We start from the raw sequence: 23,386 nt of genomic DNA, 5'->3' as shown, positions 1-23,386 counted from the left end.
ATTTTTGCCAGTTTAACACAGCCGCCGCATTTTGGCTTGCCCTTGACTGGTGAGCAGCTTGGCTGTCAGCTGTATGCGGTAAATACAGTGCGGGGCCGTGAATGGGTTTCCTTTCTGATTTTCTTTTCTTTCTTTCTTTCTTTTTTTTTTTTTAAAGATTATTTATTTATTTATTTGACAGAGATCACAAGCAGGCAGAGAGGCAGGCAGAGAGAGAGAGGAGGAAGCAGGCTCCCTGCCGAGCAGAGAGCCCGATGCGGGACTCGATCCCAGGACTCTGAGATCATGACCTGAGCCGAAGGCAGAGGATTAACCCACTGAGCCACCCAGGCGCCCATCCTTTCTGATTTTCTTAACGTTTCTTTTCTCCAATTTATTTTATTGTGAGGTTAGGGTATGTCCTACGTATACAAAATATGTTTTTAATTAACCTTCTGCTACCAGTGAGGCTTACAGCCAACAGCTGGCTGTGTGTGGTTAAGTTTTTGGGGAGTCGGAAGTTACATGTAGATTTTCAGCGGTGCTGGGGGTGGGGTTATGCCCCTCACCCCCATGTTGCTTGAGGGTCAACTTTATTTCCTTTCTCCTATGCATATGTTTTTTATGTGGCTGTCCTCATCGTGTATGTACCCCTTATAGCCTGGCCTTTCCACTGAACATTCTTTTTATGCTGCAAAAAAACAGCTTTCATCACTGCCTGTTGAAATCCTGTGTGCCCGGCATCAGGCTGTCTGTTGGTGCTGCTGAAGTGCTGATGTCCTGCAGTTTGTGTTCAAGACACGCTTGCTGTGTCTTCCAGAAAATGGTTCTTCGAATTGAACCAGGGGTAAAACTTGACCTCCAGCTTGCACTTGGTCAGCGGTCTGTCTCCCACGAAGCTAGTTCGCCACCTCACAGGTGACGCCGTTACCCGCTGTGCAGCAGAATCAGAATCTCTGTGAGCTCGGTTGCCCGGCTTTGAGAATGGGGAGAGGCCTTTGGGGTGACCTCTTTGGGGCCCTTTGCAAGAGAAAACACACACATTGGTGACCTAGGTTTCTGTCAAGTTAAAAAACACGCAGGGTTTGACTCTGTCACGTAGAATGCTTCCTTGTGTGGTGAAACTATGAATGAAGAGCAAGCAAAGTGCCGTGAAAAGTGGCAGTGGTCGCTCTGGTAGGAGAGAGGGGGGTTTGACCTTCAAGGCATACAGGGCAGGGGTGGGGGTTCAGGTACTGCTGGTCTTTTACTGGTCCACCTGGGTGTATGTTGGAGATACAGTTTTGTTACACGGCCTGTAGCCATGTCACACCCAGGTGGTGGTATTTATTTCACTGAGGAAACCTGGAGGGCAACCCTGCGATCCCGAGCCGCCAGGCACACTTGCTGACGATAAGGCTGGCCCAGTAGAGCTGGGCACAGAGGGTCTTGTTTTAACATGGTTTTGTAGGCATTTTGAACTCTCTTGGGTTCTACTCTCTAGTTCATATTGGAAATGTATTTGTAGTGAAATACATGTGTGATTGTGTCAATGTCAGAATCAATGGAGAATCCTGCCCTGAATCAGCAGGAGGGCTCCCCACCCGCCCCGGCTTCCACTGTTTCTGATGTCTGTGTCTGGATAATACCAGTGCTGCTGAGTTCAGCAGTTTTGGTGGGTCCTGGGAAAAGAAAACCAGCAACCCACACCTAAGGGCTGCTGGCCTGTGTTGCTGTTGGAGAGCTGTCTGGGGACGTCACCAGCAGTTCCCAGGATGTCCTTGGCCAAGGCCATCTACCGTAAAGGAATCCAGCGATAGTCATGACTTAGCACTGTTAATTGTCTTGGGGACGGTAAGGTCACCTCTCAGCTCCTGAGAAACGTCCCTCACTGTTGGGTTTTCGTACCAGTGGGAGATTGAAGGTTGCATTTGCTGCTCTTCTGAGGAAGGCTTGTAGGTGCCGTTCTGTATCTCGGGGCGTCTCATGTGCCACAGGCCTTCCTTCTCGTGAAAACAGTGAAGGTGGGAGTCTCTTGGAGTCCCTGCAGAGTTTAGAGGTTAGCTGTGACCTGTGGAAGTGACATGTTTCCCGAGATAACTGTCACAGGTAGACAGTATCCCGTCTTCTCTCTCCTGGCTGAAGGGGCTTCCACAGAGGGCAATCTTCACAGAGCAGAGGACGGGTCGTGTTGCTGAGGAAGCCTTGTACACGGCTTCCTGTGTGTCAGATGCTCTGTTGGGGTCTCACGGAGGAGATGCGGTGCCCCTCACACTCACCCTGCAAAGTCGGCTGTTTATCACACCCCCACTTTACGGATGGGGAAACTGAGACGGCAGCAGTCCTGTTGCTGGCCTGGGACCCGAGAGTGGGATTCACATGCAGCTGAGCATGTGGCTCTGGTTCAGAATGGCATCGGAGTGTCACCTCCTTGCTCCAGTCCCCCTCGGGCTTGTGTCGTGATCCTGCCTTTCACGAGCCTCCCCCAGGGTTCACTTAAGTAGCCTTCCCTGCCGTGAACTTCCCCTCTCTGGAACCTTTTACGCACAGTGAGATTGTTCTATGTGACGGTTCTCGAAATACCACGGAGGACCATTCATTGTGGGATGTCGCCTTTCTCTCTTTAGGAAGCGGGTGCACACGCAGTAGACGGTGTGGTGGGTTGACTGCAGGAGGCGTGTATATGGGCGGCGGTGGTTTTGCTGGAGAACCGGGCCCCGCATGGTTTGCACGTGGGCCTGGGCTCCGCGCGTCCCTGTCGGAGCCCCAGTTCACTCTGCGGAGCTGGGGGTCGATGTCGAACGGAGTGTGTTTCTTCCTGCTGAGCAGGATGTGACAGCGCTCAAAAACAAATTTCGCAGATCACGGCCGAGTTCCCTCCTCTCATGAAGACACTCTGATGATCTGAGCGAACGGATTCTGGAGTCTTGGGGCTGCAGACAGCAGAGTGCAGTCCAGCCTTCTCTGCACCGAAAACTGGGTCTCCACGTTCAGCACACATTTGGCTGTGCGAGCAAGACTGACTACATACTTCTCTCACTGTGACATTCTTCCCAGTTCCTAGTTTGTTCATGCCAGTTTCCGGGGCGTTCCTTTCTCCTGCTGATGAATGGCATTCCTGGTTGTCGACCAGGCAGCTGGCTGGCAGGGACCTTGTCTTACTTTTTGTGATTCCTTCCATAGACCAGTTGAGGTTTGTTCAGATGGATTTAATTGTATCTCACTTGGCTTATAATACGAGTGACTGCTTGGAATTTTATTAGTGGAGCCTCATTTGGTTGTGAATGCAGGCTTTTTAGTCTTCGCTGGGATAGAGACACACTTAGGCCTGCGGGATGTTTTGGAATATTTTTATTTCCACGGCAAGAGATCCTAGAAAACCTGAGTCACTTTCAGGCTGAACCAACCAAACCTGGGGTGAGGGTTTAAAGAAAGAATAAAAACCAAAACCAGATTGAATTTGGTTAAAGAGAGAGAACGTGATTCTCTTTGGAATTTTTGAACTTCTTCTTTGTAAGTTACTCTAAGATTTCCCAAATTAGCTAAAACAGTATTCCTTTTAAACGCTGGAAAAAAAAATCTTTGGGCCTCCCCACATGTAAACATTCCAAAAGTGAGAGACCAAAGAGGTTTTTTGAGGAATAAACCCAACTTGAATGGGGCCCTTTCAGAAGCAGGTTTGGTGAGCTTCATGGAGAAGCAGAGATCGGGCCGCCCCTGTGCTGGTTCCTCCTGCTCCAGTTTGAGTCAGAGGAAGTCATCTGAGAGGTGACTGTTTTTGACTCAGCTTCAGTTTTGTGATGTCTTCAGGAAACAGACCCGTGATTTTTTTTCCCCTTCTGTGGTTTGGTCTGTTGCGTCTCCCTTGGAAAGGGGTAGCCCTCACAACTGAGAATGTCCTATTTGTGTGTAAGTGGCTCTCCTGTGTCCCGGGATCCCCAGGGCCATCTGCGATATGTCTGTGATTAGCATGGAACTTCAGGCGTCGTCGCTGTCACTGTGTAGAGCCCAGTGCTGGCAGCCACGAGCACGCCAGGCCTGCAGCAATTCGCTTGGTCTGGGGTTTGATCTGAAAGTTCCATGTCTGGTCTGTAGGTCCTTTGGAAAAGAAAAAGCTGGAGCACTAGGCACCATGCTAGCTGCTTTCACATAACTTCTTAAGAAAAAATTCTTGCAACTGGACAGTGATGTCGATCATATGGTCCCCATGTTAGGGATGAGAAAACTGAGTGAGGTGAGGGAGGTGAGCTGTTGGTTCACAGTCACATAGGAGTCAGTGATGTGTGCTGAGACCATCTGAGCTCCGGCTTCGGGCATGGGCTGTGCCTGTCCCTGCTCTTCTCCCCGTGAGTCAGGGAGCGAGCATGGGATTGGACATCATCAGGAAGCCTGGTGCGGGTTCTGGCTCTGAGAGACTCAGCTGGCCAGCTCTGTGACCTTGGGCTGACCCTGCTGCCAGCTGAGCCTTGTTTTCACATCTGCAAAGTGGGACCAAGCACCTGCTTACGGGGTTCTCTAGGGCTAAGGAGACGATACATGAAGCATTCGGTAAGGTTCCAGACACAAAGAAATGGGACTATTGGGAATGGCCCCCGTTTGGATGGTGGTGGGTACTACACGCAGCTGTCTGGATGGCTGGCTTCATCGCTGTCTTTGAATTTGCGGGAAGAGTTAGGGGAGTGGGGAGACACATTTATTAAGGGCAACTCTGTTTGCTTCGGTCATTCAGTGGCTGCTTCTAGTTCTGACTTGTAGCTTCCTGGTCATAGGGGTGACAGGGACCCCATGGGCCACTGCGAGTTTCTGTGGCCTTGTCGCCAGCTGGACTTTTTTGTTTGAGTCTGGAACAACCAGAGGGTTTCACAGGTGGATGATTTCCCCTGTCTTGGTAGATACCTTTGTTCAAGGTCGCAGGCCCTGTGTTCCAGGCATGGCGCTGGCGGTGAGAAGCAGTTTGTATCCACAAGCTGGAGAGAAGAGCGGGAATTCGTAACACACGTGACTGTCTCACTGAGGTCTCAGTCACACACACATAATTCTCCCATTTGAAGTCTCCCAATTTGGTGGTTTCAGTGTATTCATGGACGTTTGCAGCTGTTGCTGTCCTCAGTCTTCGGGCCCTCTCGTCCCCCCCGGGAGGAACCCCAACGACTTCATGGTCAGTCTTCATTCCCCAGTCCCTCTCCTCCTAGTCTAGGCACTGTTGATCTTTCTGCCCCTACAGATTTGCCTCTTGTGGGGCCTGTGTTACGTGTGCCTTGGTGCCTGGCTTCCTTCACTGAGGGTCAGGTTTATCCACGGGGTAGCACGGACTGGTGCACCGTCACGCTGTGTGGCTGCGTGGTGTCCCATCGTGACGAGACTCTACCTTACCTGTTCTTTGGTTGGTGGACATGTGGGCTGTTGTCACGTTTTGGCTATTGTGAATAGTGCTGCTGTGCCTGTCCATGCACCCTTGTTTGTGTGGACACAGTTTTCATTCCTGGCAGTGGAATGGCCAGGTCCGATGGCAGTCTCTCTCTGACCCTTGGAGGGATTGCTGGACTGTTTTCTGGCAAGTATGGGGCTCTAGTTTCTCCATGTCCTCACCAACACTTGTTAGTGCCTCTTGTTTGTTTTTCCTTTTTATGCCTGTCTTTTTGATTATCGCCATCCCAGTGGGTGTGAGATGGAAGCTCCTTGTTGGGCGTCTTTTCATGTGCATATTGGCCTTTCGTGTATTTTTGGGGGAAATGTATATTCAAATCATTCATCCATTTCTAAAATTAGGTAGTTTGCCTTTTTACTTTTTAGTTCATTTTATTTTTTTGGGTAGTTTGTCTTATTAAAAAAAAAAAACCACGAGTTTTAGGAATTTCTTTGTATATTCTAGACACATACCTCTTATCAGATCCACGATTCCTCCATGTTTCCCCCCATTCTGTGCGTTGTCTTTCAGCTTTCTTCACGGTGTCTAGCAGCAGGATAGCCTTTAATTTTGATGAAGTTTAGTTGATCTTTTTTTTTTTTTTAAGATTTTATTTATTTATTTGACAGAGATCACGAGTAGGCAGAGAGGCAGGTGGAGACAGAGAGGGGGAAGCAGGCTCCCTGCTGAGCAGAGAGCCCGATGTGGGGCTCGATCCCAGGACCCTGAGATCATGACCTGAGCTGAAGGCAGAGGCTTAACCCACTGAGCCACCCAGGCGCCCCCAGTTGATCTCTTTTGTTCTTTTGTTGTGTGTGCCTTTGGTGTCAACAGCTAAGAAGGCTTTGCCTCACTCCAGGTCAGGAAGATCTGGTTCTGTATTTTCTGCTCAGAGTTTGCAGTTTTAGTGCTCTCAAAATGGACCCTGGACCTGCGTGTTTTAGCTCTCGTGTATGGTGTGTGGCTGGGTTCCAGCCGCGTTCCTGCATACGCGGGGAGCACAGGCGGCACGTGCTGTGTGCCGCCCCCCGGCTTGGCAGCGTCAGGGAGCCCAAGCTCCCTGAGCTGGGGTGGGGACGTGGTGAATGTTCAGGGGTGGGAGAAGCCTGTGAGATGTGGAGGCTCGGCGAGCAGATTCAGCCCAGAGAGTAGGAAAGGATCACAAGCCTCTTCACGGAGCTTTGGAAATGCTTGGCTGTTACAGGAGTGTTTGAACTGAGCTTTGGAGAGGATTCAATTCCAAAATTCTCGGCTAAGAAGTACCCGAGGACTTGGAAGGACCTGAAGAGATTGTTTATTTTTACTTTGCTTCAAGGTAAAAACACTTGAATTGTTGCAGGAAGACGAAAACCTTTCTTCCCTTGCTGCGCAGGTTCACTATCCGTATGGCGCGTTACAGCTTTGTACAATCAGCGTTTTGCCTTAGTTACTCTGGGGAACAGTGACGATGGCCGCGCATTGGCCGGGAGGCCGTGGCAGGGGTGCAGAGGTGCTGCCAGCGTGAGCGGTCCCTGCTGGGGGCTCACCACGTGTAGCTCACTGAGGCAGGGTTCCTGTTGCGGGGGGGACCTTGATGAGATTTGGTGCGGACGAGTGGGCAGGAGGCTACTTCCCTGCCCACGAGATTGGAGCAGGCCTCCATTCTGTATGTGGCTTTCTTGCTCACAGGACTTTGAGGATTTTCATTGAGGCAGCAAGTGATTCCTGAGCACTTACTGTGCGCTGCGAGCCGTTCTTGATCACCGGGACGCCATGTGTGGGCCGAGGGAGGAGGCCTGCTGTTCTGGAGAGCATGGTCTTGTCGGGGGAGGCGGACAATTTCCAGATGCACTGAGCCAGTGACCTGTGTTTGCATGTGGAGGGGGGAGAGGGGACAAGTTGCAGTTGTCTCCGAGTACACGTCATGGGAAAGTGGTGTTGGTGCCAAGATTCAAAGGAGGTAAAGGAGCCGGCCTGCAGGTGGCGGGGAAGGGGGTGGCCCCCGCATGCGAGCGATAGCATGCGGACTCCAAGTGACAGATGCCTGCCGTGGCTAGAGAGAGGTGAGCAGAGGGGCGGCAGGACTGGAGTGTTTGCTGGTTGAGAAGGGAGAAAGGGACAGTTGTGGGGGCTGGAGGGCCAGGTGTGAGGAAACCTTGCACGAGGATCTGTTCCTCTCTGGAGGAACATTCTGATCACAGGCAGGAAACTAAAATTTCAGTCTCTTCAGTCTTTCTTTCTCTCTCTGTCTCTCTTTTCTTTTCTTTGAGAGGCAGAGAGAGCGTACATGTGTAAGTGGGGGCAGAGGAAGAGAGAGAGAATCTTAAGCAGACTCTGCACTGAGCAAGGAACCCAACATGGGCCTTGATCCCAGGACCCCCAGGATCGTGACCTGAGCTGAAGCAGAGTCAGACCTTAACTGACGGAGCCACCAAGGCGCACTGGTTTTCTCTTTTGAATGCTGCTATCGTACATCTGTGGGATTACTGAGGTCACTGCACTAATGCTCAGAAGACGGTTTCTTTTTTTTTTTTTTTTTTAAGATTTTATTTATTTGACAGAAAGGCACAACGAGAGAGGGAGCACAAACGGGGTAGTGGGAGAGGGAGAAGCAGGCTCCCCACTCAGCAGCAAGCCTGATGTGGGGCTTGATCTCAGGACCCTGGGATCATGATCTGAGCCGAAGGCAGACACTTAACGACTAAGCCACACAGGCACCCCCAGAAGAGGATTTCTGAAAAAAGTCTTACTCAGCATGGGTGTGTATAAAAGCCATCCAGGGAAGTGTCCATTAGCAGGAAAAAAATGTAGCATTCTCTAGGAATCGATGCTAATGATAGAATAAAAAAATAGAGCAGAATGCTTTGTGAATGAGGCTGTTCTTCATGCATTTTCAGTGGCTGGGAACAGTTAGCGGGAGACTGGCTCCCTGATTTTTAGTTGCATATCTGAGATCTTCTGCAGTCACTCCAGGTTCTTAGGAAGACAGAAGAGTGGTTTAGGTAAAAAAATCAAGGTGAAAAGATGATTTGCTGGCAGCCGTGGTGGAGAAGTGTAGGCCCTACCGAAATGACGAGGGGAAGCAGGTGAGATTCCTGGGTGTGAGGCAGCCAGGCCTCTTGCTGACGGGAGTGGGATGTGGCTCGTTGCTCAGGAAGCTTGGAAGTACTGGCCAAGCCAGACCTGTGACCCTGGGGACCTCACCATAAGGACTGTACCCAGCAGAAGGGAGTGTACGTGCCCACCAGCCGCCGTGTGCCACGTGCTCCTGGTAGCGCCACGCATCCGAGGGAAACCCGGGAGCTAGCCAGGTGTCCAGCAGCGGACTGAGGAGCTAGACTGCAGCCTGAGCCCTTGGTGGGGTCTGTAGTGGTGACTGCGGCATGCGGGGTCACGCAGCATGCCCAGCGGAAGCAGGCAGAGTCAGGGGGACTTACAGCCTGATGCCACTTAGGCAGCAACGGACCAAAGTCACGTGTGGGGCTGAAAGGTGGCCGTCATCTTTGGGGAGTGGAGGGGAGCCTATGTGTCCCCTCTCTCCGTCCGGTGCAGCCACCCTGCCAGGCACGGAGCCGAGCAGAGTTGATGTGTGCACTTTGTGCACACGTGCTCTCTTCCGGACGAGAAAACGCAAAGGGAATGATTACGTTTATTGTATATGTGAAATATAATACTTGCGTGCACTTTATGGATGCGTGTGGACACGTGGGAAGCACGCTGGCCTGCCTGCAGATGCTGCCCGCGGGCCCTGGGGCAGTGGGTGCTGGCGGATGGCAGTGGTGGTGTGCCCTGTAATGTGTTTTCTGTAGCTGCCATCTTTTCAGAAAAGCACATGGCACAGTGTTATCATCCGTGAAATCTCCATGGCGGATACACGGAATCTGATATTTTCTGTACTTTCATGTACGTTTGAAATACTTCACAGCAAAGACAAACGTAATTGCATTTATAAAGTACCCAGAACAGAGCTTGATGAAGGGAGAGCAGGGTTCGTGGTGATTGCGTTATGTGAGTGGCAAAGAGCCCAAGAGGTATTTGCTTTTACAGAAAATTTGGAAGAGGAATGGGGTCATGTACACAGGTGGAAACACGCTTTGTGTGTTAAAAATCCCCTATATGTTGTGGGTCTGTCTGTGTGGGGAGTATGTGCAAAGGGGAATCAGATGTGTGCACGCTGTAGGGGGAGTGGCGTTCTTTTTCTTCTCTTTTTTCTCGGCGGGGGCCACAGAGGGACAGAGAGAATTCCAAGCAAACTCTGCATAGTGTGGATCCAGATGCGGGGCTTGATCCCAGGACCCAAGACCATGACTGGATCCGAAATCAGGAGTTGGGTGCCTCTGGAATAGTTTTCTTTCTTTAAAAAATGTCATAATGGTCCATGATATAGGTTGGTAAGACATCCGAGCGGTAGGGAAGCTGGGGCCGTGAGAGTTTCTGTGGGTCTGAGCTCCAAGTTACAGGTCTGCCACCCACCCGAGGGTTGTTCACGGTGCTCCCTGCCCGTCCACCTGCTGAGCTGTCATTTCTGAGGCCGTGGTCACCATAAGGACGAAGACACTGTTGCTTCCGTTTCCTGAGAACAGCTGAATTTCAGAAAAACAGAATAGCTTAGGACAGTTCTGGATCAGATGTAGAAACCTGTTTTGTGAGCCTGAAGAGGAATATTCCTTTGAAAATCGGGGACCCTGCTAGTTCCATTTCCTGTTATTTTGGTGAAAGAGTTGTCCTCTGGGAATGCCCTTGGTCACTGCCCTCTCTGATGATGAGTCCAAGCATGGTGTCCACATTTATGAGCACCTGCCTGATTTTTGTCAGATTTTCCATGGGTCCAGGCAAGGTGCTGAGTTCCTTCCTCTGCTCATCCCTGTTGGCTGGATCTCAAACTGTGGCCCCCTGGACCAGCAGCCCCTGCCCCTGGGAGCTTGTTAGAAACTCAGGGTCTGAGGCCTCAGCCTGGACTCTGGTGACGAGCCCACCAATCTGTGTGGGTTTTCAGCTGTAAAACATCCATGACCCACAATTCGAACCATTTTCAGGTGTGTAGTTCATGGCGTTAAGCACATTGACACTAGTGTGCAACTGTCACCACCGTCTGTCTCCAGAACTTTCTCATCTTCCCCAAACCGAAACTTTGTTCCCATGAAACACTGACCTGCCCCCCCACCCCCCCCAGCCCCTGGCCCAGCTGTCCACTCTCTGTCTCTGTGTCTGTGATTTTGATGAGTTCGGGGACCTCCTATAAATGGGATCCCACAGTGTTTGTCGTCCTGTGCCTGGCTTCTTTCACCAGGCACTGAGGTTCATCCGTGTTGGGGCTGGTGCCAGGGTTCCTTCCTTTTTTTTTTTTTTTTTTCCTTTAAAGATTTTATTTATTAATTTGACAGACAGAGATCACAAGTAGGCAGAGAGGCAGGCAGAGAGAGGAAGGAAAGCAGGCTCCTTGCTGAGCAGAGAGCCCAATGTGGGGCTCCATCCCAGGACCCTGGGATCATGACCTGAGCTGAAGGCAGTGGCTTAACCCACTGAGCCACCCAGGTGCCCTGGTCCCTTCCTTTTTAAGGCTGAAGCTATTCCACGGTGTGGACAGACCACGTCGTGTTCATCTGCAGGACTTGGCTGCTGGGACTCGTGCTGCGAGCGACCCGTTCTCATGGCCCTGCTTCCAGTTCTTGCAGGGAGAGACCCAGCAGTGGGGCTGCTGGTTACGGGGTGATTCTCCTTATTCTGCGAGGTGATGCCCACTCTCCTTGGAGGCTGGACCTCCGAGACTGCGCCGTCCCTCGCTGGCCCTTGTCCTCCCATGTTCTGGTTAATGGGCGGCCGAGGATGGCGGTCATGGTGGATCTGCGTGGTGGTAGAACCGTGAACTTGGAGGCCATCAGAACATGTCCCAGTGTACCCTCCTACTAAACTCGGACAGTGGGAACCTTCCTCCCTGGCTGCTTCTGGGGGACAAATGACCTATCGAGATTTGAAAAGCCCTTGATGTTGGGAGGGGCTCTATTGAAGCGGTGAGGACCCCCGGGCAGTGGCGGGGCTGAGCGCAGTTAGGGACACCCGCACGAGCTCCTTGCAGCCCTGGGCGTGGGTCACTGTGCATCCGAGGGGTGGCTCCCGGGACTGGCTGGCCTGTGCCCGCTGTGCAGTGTCTCATGGCCTGTGACTTCTGCAGCCCTCGGTGCTTGCTGAGGCTGGCTTAGTGTGAAGCGCAGGCGTGCATACCGGTGTGACTCACCGGGCAAATCCTCTTGGTTTCCCAAAGCTCTGGCTGTGCTGGGTGAGTACTGGCCTGGTTGATAGCTGTTGTAAGAGCACGGGGGGCTAGCCGTCTCTGCGTGCGTGCCCCTGGCAGGACTGCCACCCACACGCTCTGACGGAAATGTGTTGGGAGGGCTCGGTGTGTTGGACGTTTTGTTGTGTCTCATTGGTGGATAGCTGGCTTGGAGAATCACAGCATTTCAGAACTGAGGGGATGCTGAAGACAGCTCACTGACTGGTACCCTTCGTGTGCTGCGGAGAGGCAGAGGTGTGCACTGGGGGTCCCACGGGGCGCTGGTGGCTGGCTTGGGAGTGACGCCTGTTTCTCTGTCGCCTGCCAGGCTGTCTGGCAGTAGCGAGGTATCTGGAGGAGCTGGGCCTGAGCCTCACTCCTGCCATGCATGAGGCCTTGGTCTGCTGCCAGCCTGGAGCCCAGCTCCCCAAACACCTGTTGTTATGGGCAGTTGGGTCTACCTTTTAGTCCATGGATGCACAAAGACTTTTTGAAGTTGAACACAGAATCTCGAAAGGAGGCCGGGAGATTACGAGTGATTCCTAGGAGCTAGTTATTTTTAGCTCTGTTGTGTTGTTTCCCTACAAAGGCCACTGGGGCAAGGAGGAATCAGCCTGCGGGTCTGAGCCTGCGGGTGTGGGAGTGGCTTTCCTCCCAGTGGCTCGTGGGTGGCGTGTCCAGGCCAGGCCTTGTTCTGGACTGGCCTTCCGGTTGGGTCCGAACCCCATGGTTGAGCAGGTTGGTGCCAGAAGGGTTGGGGCCGGGAGGGCACACCGCTAGGGGGCCTCTGAGGGGTTATTGTGGTCATCGAAGTGCACCGAGGGTAAGGGGCAGGCGTCCTGACCCACTTCTTACTGGTGATAAGTGGTAAGCTCCGAGGCAGTCACCTGCCTGGCCACGTGGTGAGGAAGTGAGACACCGGCTATCAGCACATGTGTATCTGCCGTCAAAACCCCTCCTTCTAGCCCTTCAGTCTGGGGCCCAGCGCGCTCTCTCCTTGTCTGCATCACCTGTCGGGGCCGGGTGGGCACGCAGTGTCTCTCTCATGAGAGTGTTAGGTCCTGTCTGCAAACTTGACATTCACTTCCACAGAAAACCGGTCTTCGTCCACGTGTGCGCGCTCTTTCTGTGGTGTGTGGGCCATTACAGGACAGAGGGCTGATCTGACATGACCTGTTTTCCTTCCTAAGCAGTTTTTTTTTTTTTTTTAAACATGGATGTCCTCATTCAGGAAGCCAATACTTGGGGCCATAGCTTTCCTAAAACTGAAGCTTCCCCGGAGGGGCTCTTCTTTGGGTGGCGGGGACCCATCAGGAGCGCATGCTGTGTCTGTGAGTTAAAAGGTGCCACTTGGAGTCTGACTTGAATTTTTTTTTTTTGTTTTGTTTTGTTTTGTTCTGACTTTTAGCTTCTCCTGTGGTCAGAGTTCAGATTCTTCGGCAGCACATGACCATTTGGTAATCATTACTGAGTGTACGTTCTGTCTTGGGATATTATCTTACTTTAACCATCAGGAAAAGAACAAACCTAGTACGAGTACGTGCTTGATGGCGAAAACTCCCTCTTACTTACCAATTTTATTTTATTTATTTATTTTTTAAAAAGATTTTATTTATTTATTTGACAGAGATCACAAGTAGGCAGAGAGACAGGCAGAGAGAGAGGGGAAGTAGGCTCCCCGCTGAGCAGAGAGCCCGATGCTGGGTTCGATCCCAGGACCCTGAGATCATGACCTGAGCTGAAGGCAGAGGCTTAGCCCACTGAGCCACCCAGGCACCCCCCAATTTAATTAAATTAATTAATTTATTTTTTACTTAAAATTTTAGTGAAGACTTCTTGGTGCTTCCCAAATTATCTTTCCCTCATTACATCTATCTTTCCTCTGTTCTTCTGACAGTGCCCTGTTTTGCGTCAAGTAGGTGTTTTCTTGTGTACTGTTGAAATTTCTTTGTTTTGGTCCCTGTATGATTTCTGGTATTTTCTTAGGGATTGCCCTGGGAGTTTGCATCTTAACATGTACCAGTCCAACTTGGATGGTACCAGTGTAATTTCAGGTGTGTGTGGAAACCTCGCTGCCGTACAGCTACCTTCCGCTCCGTGCTCCCTCACCGTCCTGCAGATTGTATCCCTGTAAATGGTATGCGGTCAAAGCAGATTTGTGGGCTTGCCCAACGCAGCTGTCTTCTAAGTCAAGCAGGAAAACAGTAACAAGTGAGGAGTAAGTTTCTGCTGCCTTTTATATTTACCTGTGTAGTTCTGGTTCTCGTTCTTCATGTGGATTTGTTTCTCGCAAGGAAGGGCTGCTGGTGCCAAGGTAAATTTGCCGTTTTTGCTCCCCTGGGGCTGTCTTAATTTCTTCTCCGTTCTGGAAGGATAGTTTTCCTGGCTGTAGAATGGGGTGGACCATTCTGTCCTCTGGCACTTTGTGCCATCCCACTGCCTTGTGGTCTCTGGGGCTTCGGAGGAGTCAGCTACCCACCTGCTGATCTCCCCGTGCTTTCAGGTTTCTCTCTGTCTCTGGATGGTTTGAACAGCGCAGTTGTGATCTGTCTAGTTGTGAATCTTCCCGAGTTTATCTTAGTTGGAGTTATTTGGATTCTTGGATTTTTTGGGGGAGATTTTATTATTTATTTGAGAGAGGGAGAGTGTGAGCATGTGCATGTGCACACAGGGACGGGGAGGGATGGGGGAGGGAGCGGGAAGGAATCCCAAGGAGTCTCTGCACTGAGTGTGGAGCCTGACATCGGGCTTGATCTTACGACTCCAAGATCATGACTTGAGCTAAAACCCTACAGTCGGATGCTTAACTGACTGAGCCACCCAGGTGCCTCATGGGTTCTGGGATTTTAAAAATCAAATTTTGGAAAATTTTGGCTATTCCTTCAAATATTTGTTCTGAGCCTTTTGGCTTTGGGGCTCCTAATGATGGTGATGTTGGTGTGCTTGACAGGTCTCTGAGGGTCTGTCCATCTTCCTCATTCGCTCTCCTTTCTTTCCTCTGGACTAGACAATCTCTGTTGGCCTGTCTTCCCCTCTGCCCTGTCGGATCTGCGGTTGCATCCTCTAGTGAATTTTTCATTTCATTTATTGAGCTTCTCCAATCCAGAATTTCTATCTGCCTCTCTTGCACAACTTTTTAAATCTGTATTTTCTGTTGCTGAGACATGGTTCTCCTACTTTCCCTTGGTTCTTTAGAGATGGTTCCCATTAGTTCTTGGAACCTATTTCTAATAGCTGATCTACAGTCTCTGTCAAATGAGTTCAGTGCCTCGTCCTCCTCGAGGACAGTTTCTGGTGGAGGTTTTGTCCTTGTATTTGGCCATCCTGTCTCATTTCTTGGCACGTCTTACAAACTTTCGTTGTTAACTGGACGGTTTAAATAATATAATGTGGCAACTCTGGAAATCAGATTTTCCTCCCTCCCCAAGGTGTTGCTGCATATCGCTGACTTTTTTTAACGACCTCTCTGAACTAATTCCCGTAAAGTCTGTTGTGAGTGTCGTGTGGCGGCTGTGACAAAGCACAAACTAGGTGGCTTGAAGCAGCAGAAATGTCTCACAGCCCTGGAGGTAGGAAGTCTGAGATCCGGGTGTGGGCAGGGTTGCGTGCGTTCCCAGCCCACAGCGGAGAGTACTTCCTGCCCCTTCCAGCATCTGGCTGCCATGGGCCACCCTCCACCTTCTTGGTTTGTGGCCACGTGGCTTCAGTCTCTGCCTCTGCTGTCATGTGCCCACCCCTGTGTGTTGGGGGTCTCTGAGGCCTCCTGTGGTCCTCCCTCATCTTATGAGGACTCTAGTCACATTGGAGTGAGGGCCTGCCCTATTCCAGTGTGGCCTCATTTTTTTTTTCTTCTATGAAAGATTTTATTTATTTTCTCAAGGGAGAGAATGCAAGCATGAGCAGGGGGAAGGTCAGAGGCAGGGGGAGAAGCAGGCTCCCTGCTGAGCAGGGAGCCCAATGGTGGGGCTCGATCCCAGGAGCCTGTGATCATGACCCGATCAGAAGGCAGATGGTTACCCAACTGTGCCACCCGGGGGCCCCCAGCATGGCCTCATTTTGACTTAAGTAATCATCACAGGGATACTACACCCTGGCTTGCCACACATCTTCAGTTTCCTGTGTTCTGCGAGTTCTGAGACTCGAAGGAAGGATTTTCAGAGGTTTGCTTCTCTCGAAGGAAGGATTTTCAGAGGTTCTTACTTCTGCCACTTACTGGAGTCGCCCACCTTCTATGCGTAAGGCGCTCCTCGTTCTCGTTTGTGTTCCCTACTCTGCCGTCACGCCGTCTGTACAACATAGCGGTGTTGGCGTGTTTACGGGCGGTGCACCCTCGCTGGGAACAACTCGGGAGCATCTTATCAACCCCCAAAGAAACCCCTTATTTTCCAGTCCTCACTTCCCAGTTCTCCCATCGCTGCTCCCTACCCCCAGGCGGGCGCCCGTCTGCTTTGTTTCTGTACTTTGCACGGACTCATCCCGTACGTGGTTCTTGTGTTTGGCTTCTTCCACCGTTGTGTTTTTAGGTCCGTCTGTCTTGTAGCGTGAGTCTGTTCTGCATCCCTTTGTACAGCAGACTAGTAGTCCGTTCAGATAAGCCACCCACTTCAGTTTATTCCTGGACAGTTGGTGGCCAATTGGGTTTCTCTGCTCTCTAGCTCCTGTGGACCTTTGTTTGCAGGTGTCTGTGTGGACATCCGTGTTCACCTCTCGGGGGTATTTCTGCTGGTGGGACTGCGGGCTCACACGGGGGCTCTGCCTCTCACGCTGTGCGTGTACCTGTGTACACGCTGTACCTGTGTGGACGTGCTGGGCTGTTCTGGAAGACGGCTTCCACCAGCATGTGTGAGGCTTTTCCGCATCCTGGCCAGTGCTCATTAGTCCTTGTCTTTCTTTTCTTTTAGATGAGAGCTGCCACAGTGGGTGGTATCTTACCATGGCTGGGATTTGCATTTCCGTGACGGTCTGGGATATTGGAGCATCTTTTTATGTGTTTAGTGGCCACTGGTATACCTTGGGAGGAATGTCTATGCAAATCCTTGGCCCATTTTTAAATTGGGTTGTGTGTCTGTCTTTTATTTTTACTGTGTCATCAGAGTTCTTTATGTATTCCAGATATAAGTTTCCTTTCAGTTTTAGGTATTTGCATATCTCTTCTCTGATAAAAATGTTCTTCCCCTGGTACCTTTTGACTTCGTTTTTCCTGTCTGTCCACATATTCTGTGCTCTGATTACACAAAACCTTGTTTTTCCCAGACATGCTGCTTTTCATTCCTGAAAATGCAGTAAATAGCGGCAGTCAGTCATTTGGCAACCTTTCTTTGAGGCCCTTCTGTGTGCCAAAACCACCCCGCCCTCCCCAGAAGCAGGGATGTATCTCCTGGAGCTTGTGCTCGGGCGCAGCGTTTGGGCCCCCTTTCTCATGGTCGGGGTGCTGTTAAAGTTAGGTCACAGTGGGATTCCCATTTGCCCTGGAGTTTGGATCCTCGCGGACTGTGCCCAGCCTTGGGAACCATCCATAGTCGTGTACGGAATGCGTATTAGTGAGCTCAGTGAGCCTGCAGTGTTCGTTACTGTTGTCGAGTGGGCACTTGAGAAACACTTGTTGGCTCCTTGACTGAGAGGACATGTGGTCCCTGAAGAGAGTGGGTAAACAGTTTAAGGCCAGCAAAATATTTTTACACGGAAAGGGGCTGCGTTCTTAGGATGGGAGAACCTTCTGGAGCTGTGGTCTCCACATTTTGGCCATTAAGATATTGGGGACTCTTAATATATGCACACATGTACACACACGTGCACACGTATGACATACACGCGCACAACCATGCTTGTATGCACAGACACACTTGCATATTCACACTTATACATGTACACACCCCATATACTCATCTACTTAAATGCTCATGCACACACACGTACACAGCCGCGTATATACATACCCACATACCTCACACTTGTATACACTCGCACATACACTATATATGTAGCACCCCCATATATACACACAGTCACACTCATGAACACACATACACCCACATACACACACGCTCACATATGCACACACATACCACACTCCTTTACATGCTTATGCACACATATGCGTGCACATGCACACAATACACATTTAGGAAGTTATGTGCATGGCTGTCCTGCATCACGTGTGATGTATTGCTGTCACAGGAGTGTCACGTTGTGGAAGGAGAGCTGGAAATACAACTAGAATTGCTTCTGTTTTCTCCTTGCGCCCGGCAGGAGGTTTTCACCCTGGGGTATGTGCCTGCACTCGGGGGGCGGGGGGAGCTTTCTGCTTTAGGGCACATAATACTGAGCTTGTGTGTGGAGTTTTTATGAGGCCCTTGGGGTTCTCAAGTAAGCATTAAGGCCGTAGCTTATTTTCTTTCTTTAATCTTTAAGGTCAATTAAAGGCAACTACATTTTCAATTCTAAAATGCTGAGTAATTTAACGGATGAAGATAATCTAGTCTTTAATTCTGTTTAGAATACAAGCCATACTCTTACTTTGAAGTGTTGTTTTAAGAAGGAAATCATGAAAAATGATACAACCAAGTTGTGGAGAATTTGGAAAAAAGAGGAAAGAAATCTACATTTTGTTGCGGTTACTTGTGGCAGTGTTGGTTAGGGGAGGACCCCCTCCCCCGCTGTGGGGTACCTTAACTTTACTATGTTTTTTAACCCAAAAGAACTTTGTTTCTTAGGAACTCTGTACTAAAAACCAAACTGGCTTTTTAACATGACTTCCGTGTTTGTTGGCCTGTGATCTCTCCGCTCCGCCTCTGGCTGCTGTGTGAGGGGTGGGCGGCTCCTGCCTGTAGGGAAGCCGAGTGATTCCTAGACTTGTGAGATTGGGAATCTTAGCTCTAAGCAAGCATGGGGTTTTTTGCCTGCATGGAATTGGGATGATTCTTTTGGCACACGGAATCATAGGTGTTCCCTGTAGAAACGGTGGGATGGAGAAATTGTACGGCTCGCTCTTCAGTTTTAACCTCTTTCTGGGCTGTAGAGAAATGGGGACTCTTTTCCATGAAACTTGTAAAGAGCTCACTTTTTTCCTGTCCAAGTTGAAAGCTCAGTCTGACTGGTCTTGGATCCATGGGTGTATTTCTGACTCCTGGTCGGCTGGATGCCTCATGGTGGTGACTCTTAGGAGCAGAAGCTCCATGGCCTGAATGAAGGGGGTGACATGGCGACGGTCCGGGGGCTGAGGGAGCGCACGGTGGTGGGAGGGCCGGCCGCGGGCAGCCTCCACTTTTCCGAGCAGCTGTTTTTATTGGCCATTTACCATCTCTTGTCCAGACTCGCCCACGCCCCAAGTCAGCCAGCGGAGGGACCCGCACCCCAGTCGGATGCAGATGCCACAGGGGAACCCGCTGCTGCTGTCCTGCACCCTGCAGGAGCTGCTGGCCAGGGACACTGTGCAGGTGGAGCTCATTCCTGGGAAGAAGGGCCTCTTCCTGAAGCATGTGGAATACGAGGTCTCCAGCCAGGTGAGGGGCAGGCGGCGTGTGCCCGATGGGAGAGGAGGCTGGGTGGGGGGTGGCGTTGGAGGGGATGGGCCGCGAGGGAGTCTGTGTGTTGGTCTTAGAGGGAAGAGTCGACACTGGGCTTGGAGATCCAAGCCGCCTGACAGATGTTTGCACAGCTGGGGTGTCCCCGTGTCTCCGTCTGGCTCAGCCACTTCCCCAGCTCGCTCAGCCTGCCCTCCCTGGCCCTATGTTTGGGAAGCTGCTCGGAGGAGCGCTTTGTCCTCCAGGGAGGTGCTGGGCACCTGGCCGCGCGTCCTGCAGTGACAGGATGGCATCCGCGGTGCTAACTAACTTTCTTTCTCTCTTTCTCTCTCTCTCTCTCTTTCTTTCTTTTAAAGATTTTATTTATTTATTTACCAGAGAGTGAGAGAGAGCAGGAGTGAACAGCAGGCAGAGAGAGAAGCGGGTTCCTTGCTGAGCAGGGAGCCTGACGCAGGACTCGATCCCAGAACCCTGGGATCATGACCTGAGCTGAAGGCAGACGCTCAACCGACCGAACTCCCCAGGCTTCCCTCCATTCTCTTTCTATATCCTGGTGCTGTTAGATCAGATACTGGGGTAGTTTTTGTTCAGAAACCGAGGATTAAGTCATCGATGAGCTGACAGCATCGTTGGGCTTGTGGAGTCCCACTGTGTTAGTGGGGGACGCCCCAGGACAGGTGGAGGGGGGCTGTGCTGGCATGACAGTGTTGGGCCGCTGTGGGGCTTCGGTTGGAAGGGTCCGTGTCATCCCGGGGAGGAAACACGTTTTCCAAATCGAACGACCGTGTGTGTGTGCTGTGGGAGTCTGCAGTCACAGGGTGTGTGTGTCAAGGTGTTTTCAAGCTACAGAGGCTGAAGTCTGTGAATCAGCTTTGTTCTAGGTGCATGTGGGTGCTGCTCCCCTGGGCGCGGGCACATCTCCTCCCTCCGGGCCTTGTTGCAGGTGCGGTGGCTCTGGGTGTCGGGGGCTACCCTCCCCTGTGTGGCGCCAGCAGCTGGCCCTTTCCTGTTCTTTCAGGAAGCCTGTTGTCCCATGATACACATTTTCTCAAGGAGGCAGCTGTGTGTGGCCACCTCCGAAGACATGCTGTTCTGGCAGTGGCGGGGCCACACGTTCTGTCCTGAGCCCCGTTCCTCCATGGGCTGCCCCATGATCCGTGTCCCGCGGACAGGGCATCTGTCACGGTCAGCCCCACACGGACATGTCATAATCACCCAGAGACTACAATTGGTGCCATGGTCCCTCTGGGTGGGTGTGCATTCTCTGGGTCTGGACGCTGATGACCAGTGTTACCCGATGGTGTCCCCCAGTGTTCACGGCCCTGAAAGTCCTTGTGTCCCACCGTCCATCCCTCTGCCCTGAAGCCCCGGTGGCTGGCCCTCCCTTCCTGTGTGCACAGCTCTGATTCCCTGGAGCACCCAGCCATCAGGATCAGGCAGGTGTCTGTCGCTGAGCCGCGTCACTTACAAGCAAGACAGCCTGCAGACTGAGGCTTGTGCGTGTGTGTCATGTGCGCTCTGACCTGGAGCTGGGGTGGGCTCCTCTGCTGCGCAGGGGCTGGGCTGTCATGGAGCCCGCGGGTCTGTCCGGGATGGACGTCTGTATGTCTGGCCTTCCTGGGCATTGTCTGGTCTGCCGTGACAGCCAGCACTCTCCCAGGAGGCTGTCGTGCCTGTCGCGCCTGCGCCGTGTGACCCTGTATGGGAGGGTGCCCCAAGGACGAAGTGAAGAAGGCGTTGTTTGCATGTGCTGCCTTGTGCGGGTTGGGGCGGGGCGGCTGTGCTGGGGCAGACCCCTGTGAGAAGTGTGTGGTCCTCAGGAGAGCCCGGTCATGGGTGGGTGGGCAGAGTGATCACTCCGGGCAGTGTTGGCAGCTGTGTGAGCACTGCCGGGGGGACGGGGCTTGTCTTTGGTAGAGTCTGGTGAGATTCGGGGTGGGGGATATCGAGCCACAGCGCTCCTGTGGCTCTGGTTGGTGGTGGGGGGCGGGGGTGCGTGGGGGCGGTTTATGGTGTCCAGTCCAAGCACAGAGCCCTGGTCTTGCAGCGCTTCAAGTCCTCCGTGTACAGACGGTACAACGACTTCGTGGTTTTCCATGAGATGCTGCTGCAGAAGTTCCCCTACCGCATGGTGCCGGCCCTGCCACCCAAAAGAGTGCTGGGAGGTAAGGTCGGGGTGCCGGGAAGGCCGGGGTGCCACACCTCGGGGCGCCAGAGGCCATGGTGCTGGGAAGGCCGGTGCAGGCCAGCAGGCAGGTGCAGCTGAGCCCATCTTGCCAATTGGCAGTCAGCACTGTGGGTGCGGACAGCAGGCCCCCTGCTGCTCCTGGCGGCTTTCCCTACTGGGCTGTGTTTGCGCGGGGCTGGGATGGGGCGGCCGCCCAGCCCATTGCTGAGCCCGTGCTCTCTGCCTGCAGCCGACCGGGAGTTCATCGAGGCCCGGCGGAGGGCGCTGAGGCGCTTCATCAACCTGGTGGCTCGGCACCCTCCGTTCTCCGAGGACGTGGCCCTCAGGCTGTTCCTGTCCTTTAGTGGTCCCGTGAGTACTTCGCTGTCCCGGGTGGGGCCTGAGCTTCCCGACACTGCTTGTCTTGCTGTCCTCGTGTGGGTGCCCTGACGGAGTCCGGCACACGTGACGACCCCGAGTGAGATTTCCTTTCTTCCTGGATAACGGGAAGGTGGGGTCAGGAGACATTCTTGGCTTTGGCCTGGCAGGATTTGGAGATTCGGAGCGCCGTCGCTGTGGGCGCTGAGGCTTGTTTACCGAAGGCTTTGCTTGGAAGGGTTATGGAAGTGCTGGAGACCCCAGGTGCAATGAGTCTCAGTGTCCCAGAAAGCAAATAAGGCCACCTTGATGACGGGACATTGGAAGACTGAGCTGAGTCCTTTTCACAGAGCTGCAGGATAGACCAAGTCCTGGGAAACCGTCTCCACATGGATGTTAATTTCTGTTAGAAACCAAGCAGCTGTGTCTGTCAGCTGCTGTGCAGCGTTCGTTAGCCTCGGGAAGCAAGGCAGAGCCCTTTCTTCCAGTTGGGGAGGAAGTCCCTGCCCTGTCCCAAGAGCAGCCTGCTCGCTGGCTGGGGTTGGAGTAGGGGTGGTGGAGGGGCTCCAGCAAGGTCGCTGTACCGGGGGCATAAGTGGGGGCATCTTCTGTCCGAGGGAACCCTTTCTTGCCCCTTCTTGCGTACTTTCCCAGTATAGAAAGCCACCAGGAGTAGTCCAGGGCCCTGCTGTCCTCAACCCCTTCTGGGAGGGGCTCAGTCCCACCCTATCCCACTGGGGAAAGATGCTGGATGTTGAGGAGCCACAGAGGCAGACACACCCCGTGAGACAGAGGGGCCTGGGACCTCCTCGAGAAGGCTTTCCTGCTGCTTGCCTAGGGGTACCTGTCACCACCATCCCTTTTCTGGGATGTGAAGCAGACATTCCGTGAATGCTTGCTGTGACCGTCTGCTCTTGAGCTTAGTATGGGCCTTGGAACCCCGGGCAGACAGGTTCCTTTCACGCAGGAATCTTTATTGGCAGAGAGGAATGTGGGGGGACTTGGGAGCCACATGCACTGGGCACAGAGCCAGGCAGCATCCCTGTGCTGGGGGTGTGAGGCCCCTCTGACCCTTTCCTCACACAGATATCGTGTTCCTAAGAGCTCTCTGACTCCATTTCCTCTGGTAAAATGAGAGATTAGGACAGATGATCCTCCAGGCTTCTCTGAAATTCTAAAATTCCTTGACCCGTAAAAAGCTGCAGATGAGGCTCTCTGCTTATATTTCCCGTGGCTCTTTGTGGGTCCTGGTCTTGGCCGTGGCTTTGCTGAGGAGACTTGTGTGAAGCCCATCAGCCCTCCCGGGGCTCTGTGGGGCTGTGTCCTGTGGGTCTGTCCGAAGGAAGAAGACCTCAGCTCTCGTCTCTGTGCCCCATGTGGCGGGACCTACCAGGACCTGATGCTGTGGAACGGGGGTCATCCCTGCTCTGTAGACGGGAGTTCCTATGTTTCTGGAGAGAGAGCTCCCCTCTGGAGCCAGAGGTTTCGTGGTGCTGGTGTGGTTATGCCAGGCTTTCCTGTCTGTGAAAGGCCACCTAAAGGTTAAGGTCAATGGGAAGAAATCCGGGAAGATAGTGATGAGATCTTCTGGGGGATGCCTATGTAACAGCCCTCTTGCGGAGGGCCTGCGTCCTGCCTTCTGCTGGCCTCCTTGGTCTCACACAGACCGTTCTGCAGCTGGTAGATGCGGGCTGTTTCTGTTT

The 23,386-nt window shown here is 52.4% G+C and overlaps 1 protein-coding gene across 1 annotated transcript in view; it reads left to right on the top strand.

Moving 5' to 3' along the window:
* Positions 1 to 23,386, top strand: part of SNX8 (sorting nexin 8) — a 39,022-nt gene that overhangs the window by 5,080 nt on the left and 10,556 nt on the right. Inside the window, exons 2-4 of the mRNA XM_044232562.1 lie at positions 18,927 to 19,117; positions 21,186 to 21,303; positions 21,556 to 21,677. Of these exons, the coding sequence (XP_044088497.1) occupies positions 18,927 to 19,117; positions 21,186 to 21,303; positions 21,556 to 21,677 (431 nt within the window). The remainder of the gene's footprint in view (positions 1 to 18,926; positions 19,118 to 21,185; positions 21,304 to 21,555; positions 21,678 to 23,386) is intronic.

Source organism: Neovison vison, chromosome 14 (genome assembly GCF_020171115.1).
Source record: "Neovison vison isolate M4711 chromosome 14, ASM_NN_V1, whole genome shotgun sequence".
Lineage (NCBI taxonomy): Eukaryota > Metazoa > Chordata > Mammalia > Carnivora > Mustelidae > Neogale > Neogale vison.
Note: the sequence above shows the minus strand (reverse complement) of the source record. Positions and strands in the feature narration are given on the sequence as shown.